Source organism: Carcharhinus amblyrhynchos, chromosome 28 (genome assembly GCF_965287045.1).
Source record: "Carcharhinus amblyrhynchos chromosome 28, sCarAmb.v2.hapA, whole genome shotgun sequence".
In the NCBI taxonomy this organism is placed as follows: Eukaryota; Metazoa; Chordata; class Chondrichthyes; order Carcharhiniformes; family Carcharhinidae; genus Carcharhinus; species Carcharhinus amblyrhynchos.
The window spans coordinates 31,664,553-31,689,830 of record NC_137351.1 but is presented as its reverse complement, the minus strand read 5'-3'; the positions used below and the strand labels follow the sequence as shown (position 1 = coordinate 31,689,830).

At 45.8% G+C, this 25,278-nt stretch overlaps 1 protein-coding gene across 2 annotated transcripts in view; it reads left to right on the top strand.

The window, feature by feature from the left end:
- Nucleotides 1–25,278, top strand: part of il16 (interleukin 16) — a 131,471-nt gene that overhangs the window by 86,167 nt on the left and 20,026 nt on the right. For both annotated transcript variants that reach the window (XM_080214246.1, XM_080214245.1), the window contains 4 exons: nt 10,783–10,870; nt 14,427–14,923; nt 22,020–22,161; nt 22,803–23,979. In XM_080214246.1, the coding sequence (XP_080070372.1) occupies nt 10,783–10,870; nt 14,427–14,923; nt 22,020–22,161; nt 22,803–23,979 (1,904 nt within the window). The remainder of the gene's footprint in view (nt 1–10,782; nt 10,871–14,426; nt 14,924–22,019; nt 22,162–22,802; nt 23,980–25,278) is intronic.

Below are 25,278 nucleotides of genomic sequence, written 5' to 3'. Positions count from 1 at the left end.
CAGAAAGGGGTGATTTATTTGCATAGCGCCGCTATCTGCCTGAGTGATAAGGCTGTCTTCAGTGATGTCAATGAGGAACGAGTAGCGGTCTGCGGGCCCCAGGGAATCACGGCAAATCTGCAGAGTGAAGCAATGTAAACAAATTTCTCCCCCAGTGCTTTTCAGAGAGGAAGATCAAGTAGCTTGAGGTTACCTAATCAAAGATGGGTTAAAAGAGAAAGACGTACACCACACAAACATACCAATTAGGTGCAGGAATAGACAATTCAGCCCCTCGAGCCTGCTCTGCCAAGCAATAAGATCATCGCTGATCCGATTGTAACTTCAGCCCCACATTCCTACCTATATACCCCAATAACCTTTCACCCCTCCCTCCCCTTACCCTTGTTAATCAGGAACCTATCTACCTCTGCCTTAAATATATTCAAAGACTCTGCTTCCACTTCCCTTTGAGGAACAGAGTTCCAGGAACTCACCACCCGCTGAGAGAAAAAAAACCCTCACCTCCGGCTTAAATGGGCAACCCCTTATTTTAAACAGTGGTCCTTAGGTATAGATTCTCCAGGAGAAAACATCCTCTCCACACCCACCCTGTCAAGAGTATAAATGACCAGTCTCAGAGAATGAGCTTTTGGGAGGGAATGTAAGGGTTTGGTTGGTTGAGCTTAGATCGCAATAGATTGATTCAATAAATTCATATTTAAAAACTCATTCAATACATTCATATTTATTGGGGGTAAACAGGAATATCAGTCATGGTTTTAGAATCATAGCATCCCTACAGTGCAGAAGGAGGCCATTCACACCATTAAGCCTGCACCAACAACAAACCCCCCAGCTCCTATCCCCATAACCCTACATATTTACCCTGCTAATCCCCCTAATGTACACATCTAGGGACACTAAGGGGCAATTTAGCATGGCTAATTAACCTATCCTGCGCGTTTTACTCAATAGCAGAACAGGATTGATGGACCAAATGGCCTACACCTGTTCCTGATGTTAATGTTCATATACACATTCAGTATACAAAGAAAGAACAAAGAAAAAAGAAAATTACAGCAAGGAACAGGCCCTTCGGCCCTCCAAGCCTGCACCAACCATGCTGCCCAACTTAACTAAAGCCCCCAACACTTCTGGGGACCATATCCCTCTATTCCCATCCTATTCGTGTACTTGTCAAGATTGCCCTTAAAAGTCATTACCCTATCTGCTTCCATTACCTCCCCGGGCAACGAGGTCCAGGCACCCACCGCCCTCTATGTAAAATATCTGCCTCGTACATCTCTTTTAAAACTTGCCCCTCGCACCTTAAACCTGTGCCCCCTAGTAATTGACTCTTCCACCCTGGGAAAATGCTTCTGACTATCCATTCTGTCCATGCCTCTCATAATCTTGTAGACTTCTAACAGGTCACCCCTCAACCCCTGTTCCAGTGAGAACAAACCAAGTTTTTCCAACCTCTCCTCATAGCTAATGCCCTCCATACCAGGCAACATGCTGGTAAATCTTTTCTGTACCATCTCCAAAGCCTCCACATCCTTCTGATAGTGTGGCAGCCAGAATTGAACATTATATTCCAAGTGCGGCCTTACTAAGGTTCTATAAAGCTGCACACGATTTGCCAATTTTTAAACTCAATGCCCTGGCCGATGAAGGCAAGCATGCCGTATGCCTTCTTGACTACCTTCTCCACCTGTGCTGCCACTTTCAGTGACCTGTGTACCTGTACACCCAGATCCCTTTGCCTTTCAATAATCTTAAGGGTTCTTCCATTTATTGTATATTTCCTATCTGTATTAGACTTTTCAAAATGCATTACCTCACATTTGTCAGGATTAAACTCCATCTGCCATCTCTCTGCCCAAGTCTCCAACCGATCTAGGTCCTGCTGTATCCTCTGATGGTCCTCATTGCTATCCGCAAATCCACCAACCTTTGTGTCATCCGCAAACTTACTGATCAAACCTTTAGCAGATGACAGGACCTAGATCGGTTGGAGATCAGTACAGAGAGATGGCAGATGGAGTTTAAGAGTACTGACAGGCAGAGGGATCTGGGTGTACAGGTACACAGGTTTAATTTGGTTCCACTCCAACTATCAGGAGCCTGGCTGGGGTGGAGCCTGAATCAGAGAACTGGGCCTTAACACAGCATCTGGCTTACTGACATATCCACATTTCATCATATTCTCTTTTATTTATTCTTTCATAACATTGTGTTCTCAGGTTTTTTTTGTTAGTATCACAAGTAGGCTTACTGCAATAAAGTGAAAATCCCCTAGTTGCCACACTCTGGTGCCTGTTTGGGTAGACTGAGGGAGAATTTAGCTTGACCAATGCACCCTAACCAGCACGTCTTTCGGAACAAACCGGGGTACCCGAAGGAAACCCACGCGGACACGGGGAGAACGTGCGGACTCCAAACAGAGAGCAGCCCAAGCTGGGAATTGAACCTGGGTCCCATGGTGGCAGCAGTGCTAACCCTATGAGGTGGGAATGAGAGAATATTATACATATTCACTCACAGACTCCGTGTAAAACTGTCACGAAGGCCACATTTTTAAAATTAATTTATGGGATGTAGGTTTCATTGACAAATTTATAACCATTGCTGATGGTGAGCCAGGTCTAACAATATTACCACACTGCAGCTAGGAAGGAAATGCTAAGATTTCGACCCAGCGATGATAAAGGGCCGATCCTCCTCGTTTCTGTCATTTGATAAAAGAATATTTAATGATATCTTCCTTGCCTATTTGCTCCAGTTAGGGAGAGTTTGCTGCTTTGTCCTCATGAATGGCACCTTGAGCTCGTCATTTCAGGCTTCACTTAATCGTTGCGAGCTCCTCTTTAAATCAGAGCCTTGTCAGTGAGGCTGTGGCCGGTATTTTCTGGCCATTCACACCAGCGGGATTCTCTCGTCCCTCTGCAGCAAGCGGAGATTTGACTAAATTCTCTGTCTTCGCTGGCAGTGGGGCACGAATGACCGGAAAATCCTGGCCTTTTATTTTTGCAGGCTATTTTCCGGATGATTTTTTTTTTCTCTCTCTCTCTCGGGTTGCCCATAACTAAACTCCAAGCTAACTGAGAAGAATGGTCAAACTTAAGGATTCCCAGGGCGACTCCCTCCCGATCGTGTACCACTTTGCTGCTTCTCTGCTGGGTCTGTCCTGCTGATGGGAAAAGGATGGTGATTGTGGCATCCTGAACATTTTCTTTAAGGTACGATTCTGTGGGATTGACTACGTCGGGCTGTTGCTTGCCTAGAATGTGAGACAGCTCTCCCTGTTTTGTCACTAGCCCCCAGATGTTAGTAAGGAGGACATTGCCAGGGTCATTGCTGAGTTTGCCATTGTCATTTCCAATGGCTAGTTCGTTGCCAGTGGTAATTCTGCCTGGAGTCACATGTAGGCCAGACAAGGTCATCAACAGCCTTTTAATTCCAGACTTCTATTGAATTCAAATTTCACCATCTGCTGTGGTGGGATTTGAACCCGGGATACTCTGGATTACTATTCCAATGACTAATATTGTTACACCACTGCCACTGTTACACCACACCACTGTTAGGTTGATTGGCCGTGCTAAAATCGCCCCTTAGTGTCCTGGGATGTGTAGGTTAGAGGGATTAGCGGGTAAATGTGTAGGGATATGGGGATAGGGCCTGGGTGGGATTGTGGTTGGTACAGAATCGGTGGGCCGAAGGGCCTGTTTCTGCACTGTAGGGTTCTATGTTCTATGTTCTCCTAAACATGTTGCCAAAGGAGCTTTGATGAGTTGCTCCAAAGAGAATCCTGGCTATGGAGTTTATGATGTGGAGATGCTGGTGTTGGACTGGGTACACGCAAAAGTCTCACAACTATTGGAAACCTATTGGACTTTAACCTGGTGTCGTGAAACTTCTTACTATGGATTTTATAACAAAGAAACAGGTTGTTTGGTTTAAATGGTAATTATGCTGCAATAGAAGCTCCTCCCACCCTACTTGACATAACACTCGGAACATCACTTTGTATTCTTAACCCCTCAATACCTCTCTAACTTTCCCTCAAATATGTCAATGTTTCTCAACCCAGACACTCACTGTGGGACTCTTTCCCACATTCTTCTGATTCTCTGAGTAAGGAAGTTGCTCCTGAATTCCTGTTTGATTTTTTGCTGACTGTCTTTTCATAGAACACTGCAGAAAGAGGCCCTTCAGCCCATCGAGTCTGCACCGAACACAATCCCACCAGGCCCTACCCCTACACATTTTACCCGCTAATCCCTCTAACCCACACATCTCAGGACACTAAGGGGCAATTTTTTTTTAGCATGGCCAATCAACCTAACCCACACATCTTTGGACTGTGGGAGGAAACTGGAGCACCCGGAGGAAACTCACGCAGACACGAGGAGAATGTGCAAACTCCACACAGACAGTGACCCGAGGCCGGGAATCGAACCCAGGACCCTGGAGCTGTGAAGCAGCAGTGCTAACCACTGTGCTACCGTGCCGCCCCATGGAACACTTCATTATAGATGTGCCCTGTTCCACAGTCAGGACCTAAAACTGTTTAAGCAGGGTCCACCCTGGGAGGAACTAGCTCCATCACAAGGGGTCACATAACTTGTACCCTTAAAGGGGCAGTACACACCTCAAACCCCCAACATACATATATGGCAGGCCTATATTTATGGCCAAAATTTTTTGAATCTTCACAAGTCAGATCCCTCCATAATTTTAAAGATCTCTATTAAATTACCATTCAGACACCTTGGGGCGAAATTTATTTTGGGAGGTTGAATCATGGAACCATAGAATCCCCACAGTGCAGAAGGAGGCCATTCGGCCCATTGAGTCTGCACGAGCAACAATGCCCCCCAGGCCCTAGTCCCATAATCCCAGCTAGTCCCCCGACACTAAGGGACAATTTACCATGCCCAATCATCCTAATCTGCCCATCTTTGGACTGTGGAAGGAAACCAGAACACCAGGAAGAAACCAACATGGGGAGAACGTGCAAACTCCACACAGAGAGTGACCCGAGGCCGGGATTGAACCCGGGTCCCTGGCACTGTGAGGCAGCAATGCTAACCAATGTGCCGCGCATTGGGTTAACCATGGCCCCATCCGCATCAGCACTTCCGCAAAGCGGGTGTGATGACTTCAGGTCGCGCCCATCACATTTTTGGCCACGTCACACGATCACGCTGGTCTTTGATATTTGGACAGTTAGTCGGGTTCTGAAATCAGAAGCCCGCCTGCCATTTTTAAAAAGCAAATTAACAAGCTACTAAGCTCGTTAATAATCCGATCATCCATGACGTTATGTTACTGGACACTGGATCTATAAAAGTTTGATAGTCTTATCTGCCAGCTGAAAGCGAGGTGGCACAGGTATGGCAGACAAGGCCTGAATGTGCCAGCAGTTACTGGCAGAGGTGACAGAGTCTGTATGATCCTTACTGGCAGTTTTTGAAATCATACTTGAAAATGATTAATAAAGACTGATTCTGGGAACAGAGAAGTTTACAATTTTAGTTTTGGCCACAGAGATCCTCCTCTGCTAATCGTCACACTGGCCTGCGTTGATTTCTCAGAATCCTCACACCAAGGATCTATTCATAGAATGGGAATGTAGCTGCAACAGAAATTCGACACTCCATTACTTATATTAACTCCAGACACAAGAGCTTACTGTGGTGTGGCATTGAGAGACTGACCCTGTTAATTACAGAAGGTAACACAGTGGTAAGGTCGTTGGGCTGGTAATCCACAGGCCCAGGCTAATGCTCTGGAAATCTCACCACAGCAGCTGGTGGAATTCAATAAGTCTGGAATATACAGCTTGTATCACTGGTGAAACTATCAGCGATTGTCATGAAAACCCACGTTCACTAATGTCCTTTAGGGAAGGAAATCTGCCGTCTTTACCTGGTCTGGCCTACGTGCGCCTCCAAGCCCACAGCAATGTGGTTGGCTCTAAACTACCATAGAATCCTACAGAGCAGAAGGAGGTCATTCAGCCCATCGAGTCTGCACTGACTACAATCCCCACCCTATCCCCATGACCCCATGCATTTACCTGAGCTAGTCCCCCCTCCCCAGGGGCAATTTAGCATGGCCGATCCACCTAACCCCCACATCTTTGGATTATGGGAGGAAACCGGAGCACCCAGAGGAGACCCACGCAGACACTGGGAGCACGTGCAAACTCCGCACAGTGACCCAAGTTGGGAATCGAACCCGGGTCCTGGGCACTGTGAGGCTGCAGTGCGAACCGCAGTGCCACCATGCTGCATCGTACCCTCTGAAATGGCCCATCAAGTCACTCAACTGAAGGGCAATTAGGGATAGGCAACAAAGCCTGGCCCTGCCAGTGACACCCACAACCTGTGAAAGAGTAAAGAAAAATGTAGAAGGAAGTGAGGGGAAGGGTTTGTGAAAGCTTGTAGCTTCCTGTGCCTCCCTGCCAGCAGCTACTAAAGCAGCAAGTGGCTTTATTCAGCCTGTGTACAGGGCGGGGGTGGGAGTTGGTGGAGTGTAAGCTTCTGGAACGGCCCCCCCCCCACCCCCCCCATGCCCCATCCAAAAACGGAGGGTCTGGAATGGCAATGCAGTGTTGCTGAATATTCACATGGGGCACGGGATCCGAACCTCAGATGTACTTTTCCAAAGGCCAAGTTCTTGAGCAGAGGGAGCGTGGCTGGAGGGTGGAAGGTGGGCCGGTGATCCCACTTTATTGAGAGTAAAATGCACCTCCTTGTTTCAAGAGAAAAGCCTTGTCTAATGAGTTATAAACTCTGAGTTGCAGTGTCCTATTTATAAATCTGACTCCTGCACCTTCTCTAGAGCCTCTGTATCTCTTTTATAATCGTGAATTCACTCCGTGCGAAGGAGTGAAAGTGAAACTACCCCACGGGTCTGCGCTGGAGATCTCACCTCACGGGCAGCCGACAGTGCCACACTCCTGCCCACTCATTGCACCCCTTTCACAAGGGGGAACATGTGTCCCCCCTTCAGGCCCCTGACATGCCTCCTCTTCATAAATCCCCTTCATAGGTCCCCCTTCAAAGCTCCCCCTTTATAGCCCCCCCTGTCATAGCCCCCACTCAAGCCCCACTCCCTTGGCACTTGACCACCTGCTTCACTGGCAGTGCCCACTGGCTTGGCCATCAGTTGCGGTCCACGCCTCTCGCCTGTTTACTAAATGCCACGGTGCAACAATATCAAACTCTAAAAAGGAGTGTCCAGGTGATCCCTAAATTAGTCTTCCCTCAATGTGGAGTGCCATAAGCATAGACAAGGGTCATGGGTGGAGAGGGGACTCATAATGTTAAAATGGCGGCGCGGGCTCGTTGGGCCGAAGGGCCTGTTTCCCGTGCTGTGTTGTTCTTTGTTTGTTCTTTGTTCTTTGATGTTTCAGCAGTGGTCTGCAGCAGCCAATTCCACATTCTAACCAGTTTTTCTCAATTCTTTTTCTGGTTGTGGTGGATCGATTTGGGTCTATAGAGAGGGCTACTACTTGTCACATTGAGGTGGCTTAGAGAAACAAAGGCACCCCGATGAGAGCCGGGCTGGATGCAGAATTACAGAAGACTTTAATATTGCTGCACCGTGGCATTTAATAGACAGGGGGGATACGTGGACCGCAATTGATGGCCAAGCCAGTGGGCACTGCCATTGAAGCAGGTGGTCAAGTGCCAAGGGAGTGGGGCTTGAGTGGGGCCTATGACAGGGAGGGCTATAATTAGGGAGCTTTGAAGGGGGACCTGTGAAGGGGGCTTATGAAGAGGAGGCATGTCAGGGGCCTGAAAGGGGGACACATTGCCCCAGTGCAGGCGTTCCGTGTCAGGGAGGGATGAGGAAACATGCCACCAAGGAGGGTGGGAGGTATCCCGATGTCTTTGGAGGAAGGGATGGAGGGATCCCCCGTGAGAATTTAGCATTGGGTCCTCAGTGAGAATTTATTAGGGCCAGTGCACCTAACCAGCACATCTTTTGGACTGTGGGAGGAATCTGAAGCACCTGGAGGAAACCCATGCAGACACGGAGAGAATGTGCAGACTCCACACAGGCAGTGACCCGGGTCAGGAATCAATCCCAGATCCCTGCCAGAATTCCGGTTTCAAGAACTAGGGTACATGTTAATAGTTTTAAAGTTTATTTATTAGTGCTACAAGTAGGCTTACACGAAGTTACAACGAAAATCTGTTATTGTGGTTAGGTGTATTGGCTGTATCAAATTCTCCCTCAGTGTACCCGAACAGGCGCTGGAGTGTGGCGACTAGGGAACTCGGCCCATTGAGTCTGCACTGACATGTAGAAACACTTAACCTACCTACCTAACCCTATTTACCAGCACTTGGCCCATAGCGTTGAACGTTATGATGTTCCATGTGCTCATCTAGGTACTTTTCATGTGAGGCAACTTGCCTCCTCCACCCTCCCAGGCAATTCACTCCAGACTATCACCACAGTTTTGGGTAAAATGTTTTTTGTCACATCCCCCCCTAAACCTCCTGTCCCTCACCTTGAACCCATGTGCCCTTATGTCTGACCCTTCAACTAAGGGGAACAGCTGCTCCTTATCCACTCTGTCCATGCCCCTCATAATCTTGTACGCCTCAACTAGGTCGCCCCCTCAGTCTTCCCTGCTCCAACAAAAACAACTCAAGCATTTCCAACCTCCCTTCATAGCTTTAATGTTCCATCCCAGGCAACATCCTGGTGACTCTCCTCTGCACTCCCTCCAGTGCAATCACATCCTTCCGATAATGTGGTGACCAGAACCACGGTACTGTAGCTGTGACCTCACTAAACTCCAATATAACCTCCCTGCTTTTGTAATCTATGCCTCGATTGATAAAGGCAAGTGTCTCAAGTGCCTTTTTCACCACCTTACTGACATGCTCTTCTGCCTTTATAAATCTATGGACAAACATACCAAGGTCCTTTTGTTCCTCAGAACTTCCCAGTGTAATGATGCTCACTGAATATTTCCTTATAAAATTACTCCTTTCAAAGTGCATCACCTCACATTTTTCAGGGTTAAATTCCATCTGCCACTTATCCGCCCTTTAGACCATTCTGCCTATATTTTCTTGGAGCCCAAACACTCAATCTCATTGTTAACCACCCGGGCAATCCACAAATTTACTAATCCTACCCCCCACATAGTCAATATGTTGTTTATATAAATGATGACTAATAGGGGACCCAGCACAGATCTCTGTTTGGGTTAGAGCTTCTGTAATCTCTCCCCTTGCCTCCCACAGCAGCCTGGGACACAGTTCATCTGGATCTGGAGATTTGTCTACTTTTAAACCTGTCAACACTTGGCCCATAGCGTTGAATGTTATGATGTTCCATGTGCTCATCTAGGTACTTTTCACATGAGGCAACTTGCCACTTCCTTGTCACTTCCTCTGTCAATTTGCTCAAGAACCTTACAGTTTCTCTCCCTCAGTTTTATACCTTTATCCTCACTCTCTTAGGCTAAGATGGATATGAAGTATTCATTCAACACTCTACTGATGTCCTCTGCTTCCACCCACAGATTTCCTCCTTGGTCCCTACCGAGCACTACTCTCTCCCTGATTATCCTCTTCCAATTGATACGCTTTTCCTTAATTTTACCAGCCCAAACTTCCTCATTTCCCCTCTTTGCTTTCCTAATTGCTTTCTTGAACTTCACCCTGCATTCAAAAAAATAAGGTCTGCACAGAGACTTGAACATTGGACCCTCAGATTAAAAGTCTGATGCTCTACCAACTGAGCTACCCAGATCCTTAACCACCTCCCATTACAGATGAACAATTATGTAGGTCACAATCAGACATTGACCTCCCAACCTGAATCGTGTCCTCTGATGCTTTACGTCAGTAATTCTCATTTTGGTATGATTCGCCTGGACTAGTTTCTGAAGAGAATTGGGAATGGACAAACAAAACTCGGCAGCTGAGTATGGAATTTGGTAAATTTTCACCTTTATCTTTGTGTGTTAAGCATCCGTTGAGCATGGAATGGAACATCCAATGGGAAAAATTGCACTAACTCACCTCATTGGGAAAGGGTAAGCTAAAGGGCAGCACGGTGACACACTGGTTAGCACTTCTGCCTCACAGCGCCAGGGACCAGATTCAATTCCGGCCTTGGGTCTCTGTCTGTGTGGAGTTTGCACATTCTCTCCATGTTTGCTTGGGGTTCCTCCGGGTGCTCTGCTTTCTTCCCACAGTCCAAAGATGTGCAGGTTAGGTGGAGCGGCCATGCTAGATTACCCCTTAGTGTCCCAAGGTAAATAGGTTAGATGGATTAACCATGGTAAGTATGTGACAGGGGTTACAGGGATAGGATGGGCGAGAGGGCCTGGGTAAGATACTCTGTCAGAGAACCAGTGCAGACCAAATGGGCTGAATGGCCTCTTCTGCACTGTTAAGATTCTATGATTGGATGATCCTCTCTGTAAGACTATCTTCAGTGCCAGGTGACGATGGAACTTGCAGGTGGTAAAGACAAAAATGGATCCCAGGCCACATGCAAAACTAGGCTCAGTAAAATGTCTACTTGTGTTTGATGTTGCAAGAAATCACAACATTCATCTGTGATTCAACCTTCACATCTTAGGGTTCATTGTTACATCTTAATCAATACAAATGTTGCCTTCAGGAATATGGATATGGCATTTAACAGTCATTACCGATTGGTGGAATCTTACTTTGGTCTAGTCTCTGGATTCCTCTGCATGTTCAGTATTGGGATTTGAACAATAATGAACGATTGGTTTTGTGTCCACAGATTGCTGAACAACAATTTAATGAAGCAATGTTACTAACAGTTGAAAACGCAAGATTGAATAAGGACAGCTCTTCATGGAGTGCACGAGGTAAGGGCATCTTCGATTATCTCAGAGAACTCAAATCTCTTGAAACCACCACTAGGCCTCACAGTCACCATTAGAATTGTTCAGAAATACTGAAGTATGATCCACTGAATCCAATCTCTCCTCAAGCCTTTAACATCTTTCTTTTTCAGATCTCTAACTATTTCTTTCGTACAGTTTGATATGGATTCCGTTTTGTTGCTGTTTCTGCTCGGGGGTTCCACATCCTAAGAATCAACACGAACAACTATAATAAATTGCATTTTTATTGCATCTTTCATGTTGGTAAATTTAGCAAAGAACTTCACCGTTGAGTCAAAGCTATTAGGAAGTATGACCAGAAGCTTGTTCGAAAAGGGTAATTTGCAATGAGGCTTTTAATGCAGGTGAGAACTATGGAGAGGCAAAGTTGTGGGTGAAGATTCTGTGAACCTGGGCCTAGACATGAAGGTATAATTGTCAGTGATGGGGCAGAGGGAGGCATAGAGGGGTTCGGGGTGCACAAAGAAACTAACATGAAAAAACAAAGAGATGAGAGTATCGGTTGGTTTTAATAGAGTTATAGTGGTTTACAGTATGGAAATAGGTCCCCTTCAGTCCAACTTGTCCATGCTGCCCCCTTTTTTATACCACTAAGCTAGTCCCAATTTCCCACATTTGGCCCATATCTCTCTATACCCATCTTACCCATGTAATTGTCCAAACGCTTTTTAGAACTCAACATTGTACCCACATCCACTACTACCTCTGGCAGCTTGTTCCAGATACTCACTACCCTCTGTGCTAAAAAAAAGTCCCTCTGGACTCTTTTGTATCTCTCCCCTCTCACCTTAAACCTATGCCCTCTAGTTTTAGACTCCCCTACCTTTGGGAAAAGCTGTTGGCTACCTAGCTGATCTATGCCCCTCATTATTTTATGGACCTCTATAAGATCACCCTTAAGCCTCCTACGCTGCAGGGAAAAAAGTCTCAGTCTATCCAGCCTCTCCTTATAACTCAAACCATCAAGTCCCAGTTGCGATCTAGTAAATCTGGAGAATGTCACAGATGTAGAGAACTGCCAGGTCTTGGTGAGCTAAAGACAAGAAAGTGAATTTTAATTTGAGGCTCAGTGTAGAACTGAAAGGTTAAGATGATGGTTTTTAAAGTATCTCATCTAACTTAAGACTAACTAATCATTGGTCATAGGTTTTTTTTGAATTTCTTTAACAAAATCCTTCATGGCTTTGAATGCCTCAGCAGATAGAGTCAACTTGGTCGGAAATATCATTCCAAGAAATTAAAACCTCCTTGTGGTCATCCCAACATGATCCAAGGTGCCTTTTAAGATCATCAGTGTGAATCAGGCATAAATAACATTGACCATGTCTATTACTCATAATATCCTCGGGACATCCCAGAATGGTTTACAACCAGTGGAAATTTACACACAGTAAGATCCCACAATCAGCAGAAGAGTGAATGACGAAGTCGCCTTTAGTTTTAACACAGACAAAAACAGAAAACGCTGGAAAATCTCAGCAGGTTTGACAGCAACTGCAGAGAGAGAATAGAGTTAACATTTGGAGTCAGGATTGTCTGACTTGAAACATCTCTATTCTCTTTCCATAGATGCTGTCAAACCTGCTGAGTTCTCTCAGTATTTTGTTTCAGATTCCAGCACTTTGTCTTGTCTTTTGTGTTGCTGGTGTGGTTGTGGTCAAGTCAACCGAAGATTAGTCAGCTCTCCCTCTGATAGTACTTTGGGATCTTCCACAAATGAACTTAGAAGTTAGTTAGGTAAACCAAAAAAACGTTCTTTTAGATCAGCTGTAATTTACTGAAAAGTAGATAATAAATAGTGAGAGGTATAATAGATATCTGCAGGTTCCTGTAGTTGCCCCAGATTTCCTCATCTTTCTACACAGACTTTATAAAGTCTATTGAAAACCACACTTATCTAATCCACAGTTGCTAATGGTGAGTGCATACTTGTCCTGCAAACTTCAGTTCAATTGTTTTGACTCCCCGCCAACCCCCATTCCACTGAAGTTGGCCATTTTAAATTCATACATCCCAATATTGGGAGTCTCCTTGATTGCTTCGCTCCAAGTGGAATCACGTTATGGATTCTCCTGTCTCCCTGAACAATTCCCAATCCCAATAATATCCAGGAGACTTCCAATTGCTAAACTGAGATATTCGGTACCTCGAGTCACATCTCTAATACATTTAATCAGATTTTTGTCTGCACTGCATTGGCTAGTTCAGATTGAATGAGCACTCCCTGTTTATGAAGTTGGCCACAACTGTGAACATTCTGATCTCCCAACTCCCTCTTTTTGTCCTCTTTTTAACTTTGGTATACTGTTGTAAACCCTATAGTTATTCTGACTCGCTTCACACTATACATTCCCAATGAGAGTGCCTCACTGGAAATCCTTTACCTCCTTAACATATGTGGTGACTCCATTTCCTTTCCTATCTTGTCTGCCCTTCTGGAGTAAGTTCAGCCTGGGCACAGTGGTTAGCACTGCTGCCTCACAGCACCAGGGACCGCGTTTGATTCTGGCCTTGGATGACTATCTGTTGGAGTTTTCACGTTCTCTGTGTGGGTTTCCTTTATGTGCTCTGATTTCCTCTCACAGTCCAAAGGTGCGCAGGGTAGGTGGATTGGCTATTGCCCCGTTGTGTCCCAAGATATGTAGCTGAGGGTGATTAGCAGGGTAAATGCCTGGATTGCGGGGATAGAGTGGGGGAATAGGTGTGAGTAGGATGCTCTGTCGGAGAATCAGTGCAGGCTCTATTGGAAGATTATCTTCCTTCTGCACTGTAGGGATTCCAAAGGATTCTTAATAAAAATCTCTTGAATATAATTCTCCACTACATTATTAGATGTTAAAGGATGGGAAACAAAAGGTGAGCCAACCGTAGAACATAGAACATTACAGTGCAGTACAGGCCCTTCGGCCCTCGATGTTGCGCCGACCAGTGGAACCAATCTAATGACCCTCTAACCTAAACTATTCCAATGTTATCCATATGCCTATCCACTGACCATTTGAATGCCCTTAAAGTTGGCAAGTCCACAACTGCTGCAGGCAGGGCATTCCACGCCCTTACTACCCTCTGAGTAAAGAACCTACCTCTGACATCCGTCCTATAATTACCACCCCTTAATTTAAAGCTACGTCCCCTTGTGTTAGCCATCACCATCCGAGGAAAAAGGCTCTCACTGTCCACCCTATCTAACCCTCTGATCATCTTGTATGCCTCAATTAGGTCACCTCTCAACTTTCTTCTCTCTAACGAAAACAACCTCAAGTCTCCTCAGCCTTTCCTCATAAGACCTTCCCACCATACCAGGCAACATCCTGGTAAAAATAATACCATCTGAAATAATAGAACAAACAGGTTGAATATTCTAACATATTCAATGCTCAGCCTCTCCACATTTCTGGTATTGGTTCCTGTACTTTGCCCAGGAGGGAACTGATGATCACTGTGAGTGTAGTGAGTTTACTTCAGATGCTTTCATTTTGGCAGGGCTCCACTAAGATTGTAACTTTTTACTTTTAAGGTCTAAGGAAAAATGAAGCATGCTGGCACAGAAAGCATTTATGCGAGAGGTGCATGGACAGAAGCTGCGCCAAAAGATCTCAGAAGCTAATGACTCGCTCGAGCAGTGACAGCAGTTACTTCAATAGTCCAGTTACTTCCACCGGCACCATCTTCTACATCAACCACAGCAAAGGCTTTCCGGCAGAAATACCAGGCCCTGATGGCCAAATAGACACACGCTCTGAGGCGGTTGGCTTCACGTCAGAGAATGGACCAGAACAACTGCCCCACCTCACGGGGGAGTTTAATATGGTCAACATTAACAGTAGGGAGCTTGATAAACATCCAGCAGAAATGATTGACCGAAACATTAATGATTCAACGAGGAGCTGTCCACCAACTCCACCACCGAGGACTTCAAGCAGCCAGAAGAGCCCGCAGAAAGATCAACTTACCACAGAGGCGGATGGAGATCTATCCCTGCACAGGAAGGATGGACAATCCAGAGCTGGCCAGGTGGGACGGGGTGACAACTCCAATACGCGCATGGACTCAGATTGGGCCCTGTGATCAGGCTTCATTTGGTTTCGCCAAAGAATGATCAGTGAACAAGAACAGAGGGTGCTGGAGAACCTCAGTAAGTCTGGCAGCATCTGTTAGGAGAGGGAAACAGGGTTAGTGTTTCAAGTCCTTTGACTGTCCATTTGAAGGGAGGGAGAATGTGTTAGAGCTGCAACAAAAAATAGCAACTTTAAGAACAAAACACAGAAGGCTGGGAGTGGGAAGGGGAGTGGGCTGGGGGGGGTTGCATTTTGGAAATACATGTGTGGGATATTTGGAAAAAAGGGGGTTTAAGATGGAAGAGAAAGGTCACAATCTAAAGATGCTAAACTCAGTGTTGAGTCTTGAGGACTGGGATGTGCCCAATTGGAAGATAAGATGCTGCTTCTCCAGTTTGCGTTGGGCTTCACTGGAACACAGCAGGCAATCTCATGTCCGTCCTTGACCTGCTGCAATGCCCCAGTGAAGCCCAACACAAACCGGAGGAACAAAACCCCATCTCCTGATGAGATACTTTAGAGCCCTCGGGACTCAACATGGATTCAACAACTTTAGGCTGTGACCTTTCTCCTCTGTCTTCAGCCCCTCACTTTTTTTTCAAAGATCCCATACACGTATTAGAACAACGAACAGTACAGCACAGGAACAGGCCCTTTGGCCCACCAAGTCTGTGCCGACACAGATGCCTCTCTAATCTGATACTTTCTTGCCTCTACGTAATCCACATCCCCCTATTCTCTGCTGATTCAAGATGCCTCTTGATCTATAGAATCTGCTTCCACTACCTCCTCCAGCAATGTGTTCCATGTATTCACCACCCTGTGTGAAAAACTTGCCCCTTACATCTCTTTTAAAATTTCCCCCTCTCACTTTCAACCTATGCCCCTGAGTAATTGATCCTTTGACCTTGGAAAAAAAACCCCTGACTATCCAGTCTACCCAAGCCTGTCATAATCCTGTAAACCTCTATCAGGTCCCTCGTCATTCTCCAACGCTCCAATGAAAACAATCCAAGTTTGTTCAATCTTTCTTCATAGTCCATATCCTCCAAACCCAGCAACATCCTGGTAAATCTCTTCTGCAGCCTTTCCAATGTATCAACATCCTTCCTGTAGTGTGGTGGTCAAAGTTGTACGTAATACTCCAAGTGCAGCCAAACCAAAGTCTTACAGAGCTGCAACACGATTTTCCAATTCCTATACTCAACATCACGACCGATGAAAGGCAACATAACATACACTTTCTTGACCACCTTGTCCACCTGAATTGCCACTTTCAGGGAATCTGCACACCCAGATCCCTCTGTATGCTAATATTTCTAAGGGCTTTACCATTTACTGTATACTTTCCTTCTGCTGTAGACCTTCCAAATTGCATCACCTCACACTTGTCCAGGTTAAATCCCATTTGCCATCTTTCAGCCCAGGTCTCTCGTCGATTTACATCCTGCTGTATCTTCTGACGATCCTCCTCACTATCCACTACTCCCCCAATTTTTATATCATCTGCAAATTTAGTAATAAAACTACTGACATTTCCCTCCAATTCATTTATATATTTTACAAACAAAAGAGGCCCCAGCACTGATCCTTGTGGAATACTGCTTGTCACAGTCCTCCAGTTGGAAAAGTACCCTTCCACTGCTACTCTCTGATTTCTATGCCCAAGCCAATTTTGTATCCATCTTACCAGCTCACCTCAGCTCCCTTATGATTTCACCTTCTCTGTCCGCCTGCCATGAGAAACCTTATCGAAGGTTTTACTAAAGTCCATGTATACAACATCCACTGCCCTGGCCTGGTCAATTTTTCTTGTTGCTTCCTCAAAGAGCTCAATCAAGTTTGTGAGACAGGAACTCCCCTTCACAAAACCATGCTATCTATCGCTAATAAGCCTATTCTCTTCCAGATGTGAGTACGTCCTGTCCCGAAGAATCTTCTCCAACAATTGCCCCATCGCTGTAAGATTCACAGGCCTGTAGTTTCCCGGATTATCTCTTCTGCCCTTCTTAAACAGAGGAACAACGCTAGCTACTCTTCAATCCTCTGACTCCTCGCCTGTGACTAAAGAGGATACAAAGATTTTGGCCAAGATCTCAGCAATTTCTTCCCTCGCCTCTCTCAGTATTCTGGGATAGACCCTATCTGACCCTGAGGCTTATCCACCTTAATGTTTTTCAAAACCTCCAATGCCTCCTCCCTTTTTATCTCAACATGTCCTAGGATGTCAACATCCCCCTTTCTACACTCACTATCCACCACATCCTTCTCCTTTGTGAATAGATGCAAAGGACTTGTTAAGGACTTCATCCACTCATCTGGCTCCACACACAAATTCCCTCCACTGTCCTTGAATGGACCTTAGTTACCCTCTTTCTCCTTATATATGCATAAAAATCCTTGGGACTGTCCTTAATCCTGCCTGCCATGGCCCCTTTTTGCCCTCTTAGGTCCTTGTTTAAGCTCTTTCCTGCTCTCTCTGTATTCTTCAAGAGCTTTATCCATTTTCCATTTCCTGAAATTTATATATGCTTCCTTCTTGTTTTGCACTAAGCTCTCATCTCTCTTGTCATCCAGGAATCTTGCCATCTTTACCCTTCATGCTTGGGCTTAATTGTTAACAATTGACTTTTAAAATACATGTGGATTTACCCTCAAACAGCCACAGCCAATCTACATTCCCTGGCTCCTGTCTAATAATAGTAAGAAGTCTCACAACACCAGGTTAGAGTCCAACCAGTTTATTTGATAGTAATCACTTACCTGCTGGCTGTCATGTCACGGTTCAAGTTCTTTCTACCTCTCACTTGCCCTCGAGTTTCCTTCGCAAATCCGGCTCTCCACTCTTCCCGAAGATGAGTATCTCTTTCTCCTCAGCACTGAATTCACACTCAGCTCCAAATTTCCGATACCCTCACTCTGGCCGAATCTCTCTTCCACTGATGTGCAGAAATATTGCCTCCCCACTCCGCCACACCCCCTCCTCCCACAACGGGCCATCTGTTGCTATTTTTTGTTGCAGTTTCTACAGCTCTAACACATTCTCCCTTCCAACAGTTCTAGCAAAGAGTCAAAGGACTCAAAACGTTAACTCTGTTTCTGTCCTAATGAATGCTGATAGACCTGTTGGGTTTTTCTGGTGTTCCCCGCGTTTCAGATTCCAGCATCCACAGGGAATTTGCTTATATTAATAAGTGGTGATCAAACTAAACAAGGGGCAGGATTTTCCTGTGATGCTGCCACAGGATTCGCAGTGGGGAGGGATGGCGGGGGTTGGGGCGTGGGGGGGAGGGTTTGGTGGTGGAAAAAGACACACCATACCAAGATCCATTGACTTCAGGCAGGATTTTACGGACTTTCGGACGAACGTGGCTGGAAAATCCCACCAGCAAAGTTTGAGCCTGTACTGTGGCAAAGAGAGGAATGTTGAAATTTAGTTCTTAGGTGGTTGGACCTGTTGGCCAGTAGCATCTGAGGCTAGGAACAAGGTAACATGTTGTCTCTCTCTCTGTTCAGGTACGGTATGATGTTGAGGCTCTCTCGAAGAAGCTGAAAGAAAGTAAAATGTTTAAAATCTGCTAAATGAAATTGCCCACTAAGTTTAATAGCAGACGGACAAACGGATTCCTTTGAGGACGTGCCTTCAGTTGCTGTCCTGAGTGACAGTCACTCAGTTTAAGAAACGCTGAAGTGGATTATTACACCTTAGCGGAGGGTGGACACAGGTGTGGGAGTGATGATGCCACACAGACCTAGTGTTGGACAATCTGTGGGGAAGATTGGAATTCGATCATTCCCATTGGTCGGGTTGAGGGGAGTTAGTGCAATAATCGGAACACAACCAGGGACAATGCTCAAAAAGGAAATAAATTATTTTGGGAAAGGCAAGGAAGCCAACAACCATCTCCTCACCTTCTTTCTCATCTCATTTTCTCTTCCCATCATTGAATTTACTTTCATTCATCCTTTATCTCATCTCTCTTTTTGAAACTGCAGGGTGGTACGGTAGCACAGTGGGTTAGCACTGCTGCTTCACAGCACCAGGGTCCTGGGTTCGATTCCCGGCTCGGGTCACTGTCTGTGTGGAGTTTGCACATTCCCTTCGTGTCTGCGTGGGTTTCCTCCAGGTGCTCCGGTTTTCTCCCACAGTCCAAAGATGTGCGGGTTAGGTTGGTTGGCCATGCTAAGAAATTACCCCTTATTGTCCAGGGATGTGTAGGTTAGAGGGGTTAGTGGGTATAATATGTAGGTCTATGGGGGTAGGGCCTGGGTGGGATTGTTTGGTGCAGACCCGATGGGCTGAAGGGCCTCTTTTTGAACTATAGGGATCTATGATCTATGTGCTGTTAACCACAGAATCCCTACTGTGCAGAAAGAGGCCTTTTGGCCCATCAATTCTGCCCTGACTCCCTGAAAGAGCATCTCACTCAGGTCCATCCCTCCGTCCTATCCTTGTAATCCTGCACATTAATCCACCTAACACATCTTTGGACTGTGGGAGGAAACCGGAGGAAACCCCCGCAGACACAGGGAGAATGTGCAAACTCCACACAGGCACTGACCGAATCTGGGAATCGAACCGCCCCTATGTTCAGGAAGTTCCTCTCGAATTTGCCAGATAGGGCACACAGAGGACCTTCTGTTCTATTTAGGCAGCGTTCTGTGTGGTTAGGAAGCTGAGATCAGTGGGCTGGTCTTTTGCACCACATAATTTGCTGCTCGCATTTGGAAAGATTATGAAAACTAAAAGGCAGAGTAAGAGCCAAGAATCTGAGTGTGGGAGGCAGCTGCATTACTTCATGTGGTCAAAGTGAAAGTCAGCCATGACTTTAAATCAGATAAGTTGTAATTGTGCAAGTTGCCTGCAGCGCATTTCTTGCAATGTAACACTGCATCCTGTAACAAAGTGAATTCCTGCCATTTCTGCATTTAACCGGTGAGATCATCTCTGTTTTGAGAAATGTACTCCAATCACAAAACACGGAAGGGAGACCATTCAGCCCATTGAACAAGTGCTAGCTCCTTGGATGAGCTGGTCAATGTGCCCACTTCCCTTGGCCTGGCAAACATTTCCCGTCTGAGTATTTAACCAAATCGGTTTTGAAAGTTATGACTGAGTTTCTCTCTGGCAACCGTTCAGTTAGTGCAGCTCATAACAACCCCGGCTCACACAAAAAGATTGGTGTTGAAGTTTCAGCATCTCAATGCAGCAAGTTCCCAAGTTTTACAAATTTTTGGAATAAGAAAGGAACTTTATTTATGTGAGACTGTTAGAAATAGGAACAGAAGTGGGCCATTCAGCCCCGCGAGCCGGCTCCCCCATTCAATAGGATCATGGCTGATCCATTGTTCCTCGTGTCCACTTTCCTGCCCTTTCCCTGTAACCCTTGATCCTCTTATTGATCAAAAGGGTGGCACGGTGGCACAGTAGTTAGCACTGCTGTCTCACAATGCCAGGGACACAGGTCCAATTCCCAGCTTGGGTCACTGTCTGTGGGGAGTCGAGACACAGGTTCATTTCCCAGCTTGGGTCACTGTCTGTAGGAAGTCTGCATGTTCTTCCTGTGTCTGCTTGGGTTTCCTCTGGATGCTCTGGTTTCCTCTTGTAGTCTGAAAGACGTGCCGGTTAGGTGCATTGGCCATGCTAAATTCTCCCGCGGTGTACCCGAACAGACGCCAGAGTGTGGCGACTAGGGGATTTTCTCACTAACTTCATTGCAGTGTTAATGTAAGCCTACTTGTGATGCTAATAAATAAAACTTTTTTAAAACATCTATTCTCAGCCTTAAGTACACAAGGACTCTGTCCCCACAGATCTCTTTGGCAAGGAGTTCCAAAGACTCACAACCCCCCAGGAGGAGGAATTCCTCCTCATCTGAGTCTTAAATTAGCGCTCCTTTATTCTAAGACCGTGCCCTGTGGTCCTAGACTCTCCGATGAGGGAAAACATCCTCTCAGCCTTTACCCTGTCAAACCCCTTAAGAATCTGATATGTTTCAGTGAGATTCTAAATTCCAATAATCAGAGTCCCAACCTGTTTAACCTTTCCTCATGAAACAATCCTCCATACCGGGTATCATCCTCGTGAACCTTCTCTGAACTATCTCCAATTAATAATGCTCCACAGGATCCCCGAAGAGCTGCAATACCAATGAAGTATTTTTGAAGTGTGGTCATTACTACAACATAAGGATCAATAGCAAGATCCCATTATCCCAACCCTATAATGAGCGGGTAATCTGTTTGTTTTTAGTGTTGCTGGTTAAGGGATAAATCTTGGCTCAGACACTGGCGAGGATGGCCCAGCTTTTATTTTCTTCGAAATAGTGAAGTTGGAACTTCAGGATCCACCTGAACAGAACAGGCCTCAGTTTAAGTGTCAACTGCAATATGGCACTCCCTAACATCACCACACTCAGTCCTGCCTTGAAGTGTCATAGTATAGAATCTTAAAGTGCAGAAGGAGGCCATTCGGTCCATCAATCACAATCACACCCAGGCCCTATCCCTGTAACCCCATGCATTTACCCTAGCTAGTCCCCCACACTAAGAGGCAATTTAGCATGGCCAATCCAACTAACCCGCATGTGTCCAGAATGTGGAAAGAAACCAGAGCACCCAGAGGAAACTCATGCAGACACGGGGAGAGCATGCAGACTCCACACAGACAGTGGCCCAAGCTGGGAATTGAACCTGGGCCCCTTGTGAGGGCAACAGTGCTGACCACTGTGCCCCCATGCCGCTCTAACATGTTGTGTTCGAGACTCTAGAATGGAGCCTGAGCCAGGAGCTTACTAACTCAAGAGGGGACAAGTGCAACCAGGGAGCTGAGGTTGACGTTCTACCAGAAACAAGGTAACACCGTTTCATGAATTCCATTATCCAAATGCAGTGGACATCCAGGGTTGTTTAGCTGACAGTCCAGTTACTCATGAAATTAGCAGCCCAGCAATTTCACCTTCTCAGTAGATGGTAATCTAGCACCTACACAGTCACAAGCTGATTGCAACCAATCGTACCTTTGAAATGAAGGTTTCCTGTTTGTTTCACAGGAAGTAAAGAACCTGCAGCCACCAGAGGGTGAAGCAGTTTCCACTCACAGCAACTTCTTCACCCTAATACCTCCTGGGGACCTCGATCAGCGTTTACATTTGCCGGATTCATATCAACTGGCGTTCAGAGGAGCAAATCCAGGTATGTTCTCACTTGGAGTTACAGAGACGTTCAATCAGAGGAAGCTGGTGAAAGCCTGACTCCAATGTCTACGTTTTAAACGTGTAATTACATTTCAGAGAACAGGAAAAAAGTCAATTTAATCCTATCGAGGAACTGTGTCATTTCATGGGAAACAAAAAGTGGCTGGTGCAAGCTTTTAATTAATTGACAATATTTAAGTTAAAAATGTCACTGTTAAGTCAGATATTGAGTCCCCATTTTTTCTTTTGGAAGATTTAACAGTATTGTGATTTCATATTAAGTAGCCTAGATAAAAAACCTGACATTGCAAATTACATACTTCAATTAACATTCAACTTTTAAACTGCTTTGGTTTTGTTTTTTTTCACGAGGAAGTGTTTTTTTCTCTTGAACTACTGGATGGAGAAGCAGTTACTCTTTCCCTTGTGGTTGCATCTATATTCTGTATACAAATGAGCTCCCCACCCCCTCCCTTTACATGGAGTTGCATTCTGACACTTGTGAAGGGAGTTTAAAGGGATGCTGCGGATGCCTTGCCACAGGTTGGCTGGGTTCGGTTTGAACCTTTCAGCATTAAGCAGCGTGGGGACGGATCAGCCTTTGAACAATGTTATTGACTGACTGTTTTTGCAATCCAGTGACAGCGAGGCCTCTGCTCAGAAGACAGGGGTGCGTGAACCTTCTCTGCGAGGGCGAGAAACAGGAAGTCTGCGTTAGAAGTGCTGAAGGCGCAGAAAGCCTCCAAACGAGAACTATTTTTGCAATGATCGAAGGCTCGGGGGGTGAAGCGGCTCAGAACGCGATGGCTGAGAAACAACCGACGGCGGAATCGCAGGGACTTCCAAACCAATCCACGCTCCCTCAACTGACAGAAAAGGCCCTGGTGTTTGAAAGCAATGCGAATCAGGCTTCTTTAAGGCTTTGTCACAACGATGGTTTGAAAGCAGAGAGCAGTGCCACAACATCGACAAATCGGAGGTCTGATGAAATGTCCAGTGTGAAGAAAGGGCCACCTGTAGCTCCCAAGCCAGTGTGGTCTCGCCAAAGCCTGAAGGCTTCAAAGGATGGGGCACCAGTCAATGTTGCCCCAATGAAGAAGAACAAGGAATGGGTCTTCACTTCATCTAAAGGTTTAGCTCCACAAGTACAATCCATAAAACAAAGGATTCATTCTTTCGAAACACTAGCAGGTCCAGACACCCTAGACAAAGGGAACAAGGACACTTGCCCACCATCTCCGCTCTCAGGTAAAACCGTGGAAAGAACCGTCTCTGCACCAAGTGATTCAAAAGCCAGGCCTTTATCTCTAGTCAATATCAAACAACCTCCTGATAGTGAGAAAGTAGCAGCCGTAACCCAGAAGCCGGTTACTGAGGTGCCTCCGGCAGCCCAAGATGACAAGATCTCTCCAATTGGTGGTCCGAGGAGAAGCAACAGCACCAGTAGTGAACTGTCCACCTCGCTATCAAGTTCCCCACAGGCGCAAGTGGTCAAGTCACCGGGCCTCCGAACCAGGAGCTTCCCACTGACTACTGGTTCCTCGTTTGAAGCTAGTGAAGGGAAAGCGATGAGAGAAGGATTCCTCTCAGCCAGCAGTGACAAAATACACAACATCAGCAACCAAGTCTCGCACGCTCTGATGAGAAGTGTCCTTGCAATTCCCCAGTCGCCAGGATCTTGCTGTGGAAGCCCCTGGAACACGGGCCCCGGCTCGCCTTACTCTCCATCCGAAGAAGACCCCTTCTGGCCGGACAGATCTCCATTGGCATCACCAACTGTTAATAACTGTCATCTGGAAAAAGGTTTCTCCCTCAGGTAGGATGTGTAAGTTACCTTAATAACTTCGAAGGGCTAGGGGGGGGTATGATTGTGCTATTTGGCTATTTTCGGGTTTCAGTGAATCAAGGGATATGGGGAGAGTGGAGTTAGGCAGAAAATCAGCCAGGATCATATTGGATGTTGGAGCAGGCTATAGGGCCTGTTCCTGCTCCTATTTCCTATGTCCTTGAGAAAGTTGGCTTTGCAAGCAGAGCTCTGTGACATCCACTAATGGTCTCCCAAGAGCCACAGGGACCTAATCCCATACTCCTGATGTTCCCTCCTTCTTTTCGAAGGAGGCAGGAAGTTAATTGAGATTAAGATTGATTTTTTAGTCATTCACGTGGGTGTCGCTGGCTAGGCCAGCATTTATTGCCCATCCCTAGTTGCCCCTTGAGAAAGTGAGCTGCCTTCTTGAACCGCTGCACTCCCTGAGGTGCAAGTACACCTTATCATTAAGTGGCAAATCAGAGGAGACGTTCTGCATCCCTCCTCGTGACCTTTGTAGCACAATGTACCCTTTCACTGCTGATACATATTTAGTGTCATCAATTGTATGTCACTAAATTTTACAACGTAGATGTACATTTGCATCAAAAGTATTCCATATCTGAATGTAAAATCATGGAAATGAACAGTATAAAAAGGCAGTTCAATTGGGTTTGAACTTGTTTCTAAGACAGACGATTGAAGGTTAAACCTTATCTTAGGAGCATTAGACTGATGTGCCAGTGACTTATTGAGGGAGTTCTGTATTGTCAAATCCCTTTGGGATATAATCCAAACTGAGATGGTGCATTGGTGGTTCAACCGTATATCAAAGGATAAATTCAAGACCTTTTCAGCTGTTGAAATGAAGTCCCATTTGAGAGAAGAGTGGGCTAGATAAATGGGACTATGATGTTACCTAACTACTGGCAACTCCTGCTCCTACCCGAATGAGCAGTCTTACTGAATTCTTCCTTAAACATTCAATAGGAATTTCACCAAGTATCTTTAAGCCAACATTGATCCCCCAGTCAACTCCATATTTCCTGATCGATCGACTCATTGTATTTCACTATTAGGAAACCGGGGGGGGGAAACACCCCAAAATATGTTATGAAGCCCAACTAAAACCCAACAGATTTTTATTTTGACCTTAGTGTGAGGATAAGATGTTTGACTCCAGGTGTGATTCTATTGACTCACCAGGAAGCCTTTACCAAAATCATCAGCCATGATCTGCTTGAATGGTGGAGCAGGCTTGAAGGGTTAAATTTGCTTCTGTATAGAATGTTGGTTAGGCCACATTTG